General features: G+C 38.1%; 1 protein-coding gene across 1 annotated transcript in view; it reads right to left on the reverse strand.

The window, feature by feature from the left end:
* The window catches only part of CNTN3 (contactin 3 (plasmacytoma associated)), a gene marked incomplete at both ends in the record, with an annotated part of 45,761 nt that extends 41,569 nt beyond the window's left edge, over nucleotides 1–4,192 (reverse strand). The window contains 2 exons of the mRNA XM_010020867.1: nucleotides 786–881; nucleotides 4,123–4,192. Coding sequence (XP_010019169.1) covers nucleotides 786–881; nucleotides 4,123–4,192 — 166 coding nt within the window. The remainder of the gene's footprint in view (nucleotides 1–785; nucleotides 882–4,122) is intronic.
* Nucleotides 4,193–4,554: the final 362 nt, after the last annotated feature.

Below are 4,554 nucleotides of genomic sequence, written 5' to 3' on the forward strand. Positions count from 1 at the left end.
CAGACAGTTGTAAAATTGCCACTTTATGGCTGTGTCTGCTTGGACTCCGCCAAATCTAAGAGGCCACGATACCTATATTATTGTATTCAATGTTCAGCTTCTATTACCTTGTCTTTGCAATCAAATCTAATGTTTTAACATCACAGCCCTTCAATAATGAGACTCCACATCAATTAAAAACAAATAAACCTAGTTCCTTTCAAATATTACTTGAGGCTCAATAGCAATTAGTCAAAGATTGAAGATGCAGAATGAATGATAAAGTGTACTGGCAATTTCTGGTCCAGCAAGAATCCACATACGCAGTTTTCTCACCCCGCTCAAGACAGCAGTGTTTTAAATTATGCCAGAGTCATTACATTACACTAACAAATGTCTTGATTGCAAGAACGCAGGCTGATACTAGCACGCTTAAAGACAACAATCTACTCTTTGCTATTGTCTAGACAGAGAAAACTAGATTCATCAAGGCTCGGTAACTGTGTGATCGGGCAGAATTTAACTCCGGAAGAAACTCAATTAATTACTGGAAATATCACAAAAATCAGACATGTTAAGTTCACAGAAATTACTAGGAACTAGAAACGCATTTCAACCTAAAAGTAAATCCTCTTAAGTACTTCTCTCCCCCTCTTTTAGTTTTATTTTTCTTCTCTATATTTACTTCAGAAACCAGATTTCATTCTTGCTTTCTCTGAGAGATCTCCCTCCTGCACTTCCAGGGAGATATTCCACTTTACAGTCAATCCACTCTGGCTGAAGCACAAAGCCTGGAAGGTCCTTACCTCCAGCCCGGGGGGGTGGTCCGCAGAGCAGCACAACTCCCTGCCCCTCTCGAACCGACACAGCACTTCTCATTTTCGTCCTGGAGTTTTCCAGATCTGTTTTTGAAAGAAAGGTGAACTGGATATTAGGAAACAGAAAAGACTAAGTATACAGGAGCTTCAAGTTCTCAAAGCCTAGTATCACATCTCTTAGTATGCAACTAAATTCAGCAGCTTCAGTGGACCAATTGCAAGAGAAACGGCTGTATAACACAAGGGAGGATGACAGAATTAGGACTGAAGTCAACTAATTTTTAAGAACATGATTGAACAGATAGTATGGCTAATTTTGTTCTGACGCTAGGCTTAGGCTACTCTAATTTTGATAATGAAAAAGAAGTCATAAGCGTAACTTAAAAATAGGTCCATAAGCCACTGTTTCTTCCAAAATGAAGGCTCTGATGAAAATAGCATCAAGATCCTACTGAGCTCCTCTAGCCAACCGTAAAATAACACTAATAACACAGCTATTCAGGAACCAGATATCTATCTTTTAAAACAGAAAAACCGTTGACCATCTCCTGGCAGCAGAATCCCTGTAACATTGGTAAGCTCTGGTGAAAGCATGGACTTTGCACATCCATGTACTGAGCAGTGCACTGCTCTGCCTGGCTTCAGGTCTTCTGTGATCACTTAAAGCTGTGTAAGAAGGAAAACAAATGCTACCGAGTGTACATAAATGCAAATATTTCATCATAAACGTATACTAACTTTCCCTCTAACTGGTGTCTCAAGATCCAAGAAAGTATGGCTTCAGTATAGCCCTGAATTAAGCTAGATATGACAGTCAATACAAACAGAGATCAAGCTGCTACACTAAGATTTTTCCATGAATAAACAGGTTTTTTTTTTCATAATAAAACCAAAGAGAAGAAAATTTTAAATAATGTCTGTTTATAACATTGTAAAGGACACTAACAACTTTAAAATAAGGCTGTCTTTATAACCAAGCATAACAGGAGTAGTCAGGTGACCAACAATAGCTATTTCCCAAAATAAAGTATTTTTTAATACTGAAAAGCAACAGCTGTTACAGTCAGAACAGTGAACAAGAGTGATTAGAATTTCAATGCTTCATTTAAAAAAAATACATTTAATGCTGCAATAAGATATTGTTGTATTAGTCTTTGTTACTGCACATGAAGTTTACAGGAGGGTTTCTTAAAAAAGGCTGTTTTCAGCTTTCCAACTGAATTTCTTTGCAGGTAGATTTCAGGGCCTGCATTTTCATGCACAGAATAAATTGTGATCCTTCTGCTGGACATGTTGTGGAGGTCACATACAACCACAGCCAAACCCATTTCACCAGATCAAAATAGCATGCCCTGCAATTTGTTTCGGGCCCTTAAGCATCTTTCTCTGCCCTCCATACCAATATAGATTGATTATCCACCCAAACACAATTCACCTGAGTCAGGAAAGGCAGAACCAAGAGCTGACAGCGTCCCAGAGGACACATACTGTTCTATATTAGGATGAAAACAGCTATGCAATTTGGACTTGAAAATCTACAAAAAAAAAATCTATTTTACGTACACAAAGCATTTCGACCAAATTTTGCCCCCTTACCTCACAACCACTGCGAGTCTTAAATCTTACGTAATACACATAATCTCTGTAACTAGAATGAAATTATTTATATCACTGCTTTCTAACCACGTGTTCATTTACCACAAATATAGACCTTCAGAAACTCTGATGTCTTTGAGTTGCCAAACACACCGTACGAGCAGGACGGGATTGGGCTGGGAGCACCTCGGGAAGGGATGTGACCTGGGAACATGCCGAGGCATTCAGAAAGGCACATCCTTATCATGCTGCAGGTAGCCAGTGGGACCCACCACAGCTCTGCAGTTTGATCTGTTGCAATGTTGTACTGCAGAAGTTATCAATCACTGATTGCAGATGAAGACTGTGACACAGGGGAATAGTGTTTTGGGAAACAAGCAGCAATGCAGAATCCATCAGAAAATGAATATGAGCCATACTACAATAAAAGAATAATTTTTCACTAATTAGCAGGAAGCTCTCCATCCTACCTTCTAGAGTAATGTAAGTACCAGACTAATCACACAGCTGCAGAAATATAATCACTTAATTCATTTATATACTTGTATATTCTCTTGACATACTGTCTGGCACCACTTTGAAAACAACTAACGATCACCGTGCAAAGTAGTAATAGAGTTAATTCTATTAGAATTATACAAGTCCAAACCTCTGACCTTGGAAAGTACTTGCTGCTTACACGCAAGATTCTGGTCTGATTTTCAGGCATCTCTGTAGATTACTAAAGTATTAAAGGACAAAGCCATTCATGTTTGGTGGACTAGCACGAGAGATTATCTGGGTTTGTGGGGTTTTCTTCCTTGTATTTTTTTAATAATAAAGCCAGTGTCCTAACTGCAATAACACCAGGGAGTAGTGCTGTATCTTCTAACTAAACTTGGTATCACATGAAATCATTAGGAAGGAACATTAAGTTCTCAGAAAACTGACAGGGTAAATAAAATGCCGCAAAAGGTGGGCAAATAATGGAAATGACTGTTTACTTCCAGAGATAGATTTGTATCTCTGAAATCAAGAGGCTCTTAACTCTGCTGAAATCTCTTAACAGATAAAACTGGAAGCAAAGCATGAGAATAAGAACAGGACAGAAGACAGTTTTGAGAAGGGACGAGTGACAACAGGACTTGCTTTTCAGCACCCCATGGGATAGCAATATCCCATTGTTTTGTTTGAAAGGGCTATATATATATATGGATTGTCTTATCAGATGTTTAAAATTTCACATACTTTCTCAAACCGGTCACCTAAATAAAGCTTTTTCATTAGTTTCTCTTGCCTACATCTTTTTACTTCTTACTTGCATTAATTATGATTATGCCCCACTTCTATTTCCTTTCATCTGAAATGAAGTAAGAAACTTCCAGTAGGATATGAGCAACTTTATAACTACTCTACCTGGCAAAGTCTCTAATCATAACACTGAAAATATTTTGGTAAAAATGTTACAAATATCCGACTACATAAGGGGGGGGGTGGGGGTGGGGGTGGGGAATCCAACTGAAAACCAATCTAGAACTGTGTAATTTGTAAATTAAGTGGTTTTATTGCCTGTTTATATAGTTTGCCATATAGAAGAAAGTTTGACATTAATAACTGACACTTCTGTGACTCCTGAAAAAGCATTTTCTTCTCCCTTCCCCTGCTAATATACATATTTGCCTCATTTCTTCAGTACCAAGTACATAAAGTTACAACTGAAATACACATGCCATTGCAGTAAAATGGGAGCAAGAAAAATATAATTTAGCTTTATTGAAAAGTCTTTCATTTTGCCCAAAAAGGAGAACAGTAAACGTGTTCTTGCACAGACAAACAGTGAGGATCTGAAAACCACATATTCCATTTGGTTCTCCCCTTCCACTTCATAAGCTAAGTTTTAAGTCTCAAGCACATTGCTAAGAACCATTTCGAAATACAGAGTAACAGTAACATCAGCATCGTACCCCATGATACGCATTTTATGCATCTGGAACAGAAGCATTGAAAAGTTCATGTGATACTTATGACAAATAAAAGATATGGGTTTGTGAATTTAGGACGGGAAGAGAATACATTATCTAGAGCATCTGTCCAAGGTAAACCAGACCTTGTTCCTGTCCGATGTCAACACACGGGAAAGAATTAAAAACAATTGATCTTCATCTGCAGAACGCATGCCTGC

The sequence above is a fragment of the Nestor notabilis genome, unplaced genomic scaffold (assembly GCF_000696875.1).
Source record: "Nestor notabilis isolate BGI_N333 unplaced genomic scaffold, ASM69687v1 scaffold5508, whole genome shotgun sequence".
In the NCBI taxonomy this organism is placed as follows: domain Eukaryota; kingdom Metazoa; phylum Chordata; class Aves; order Psittaciformes; family Psittacidae; genus Nestor; species Nestor notabilis.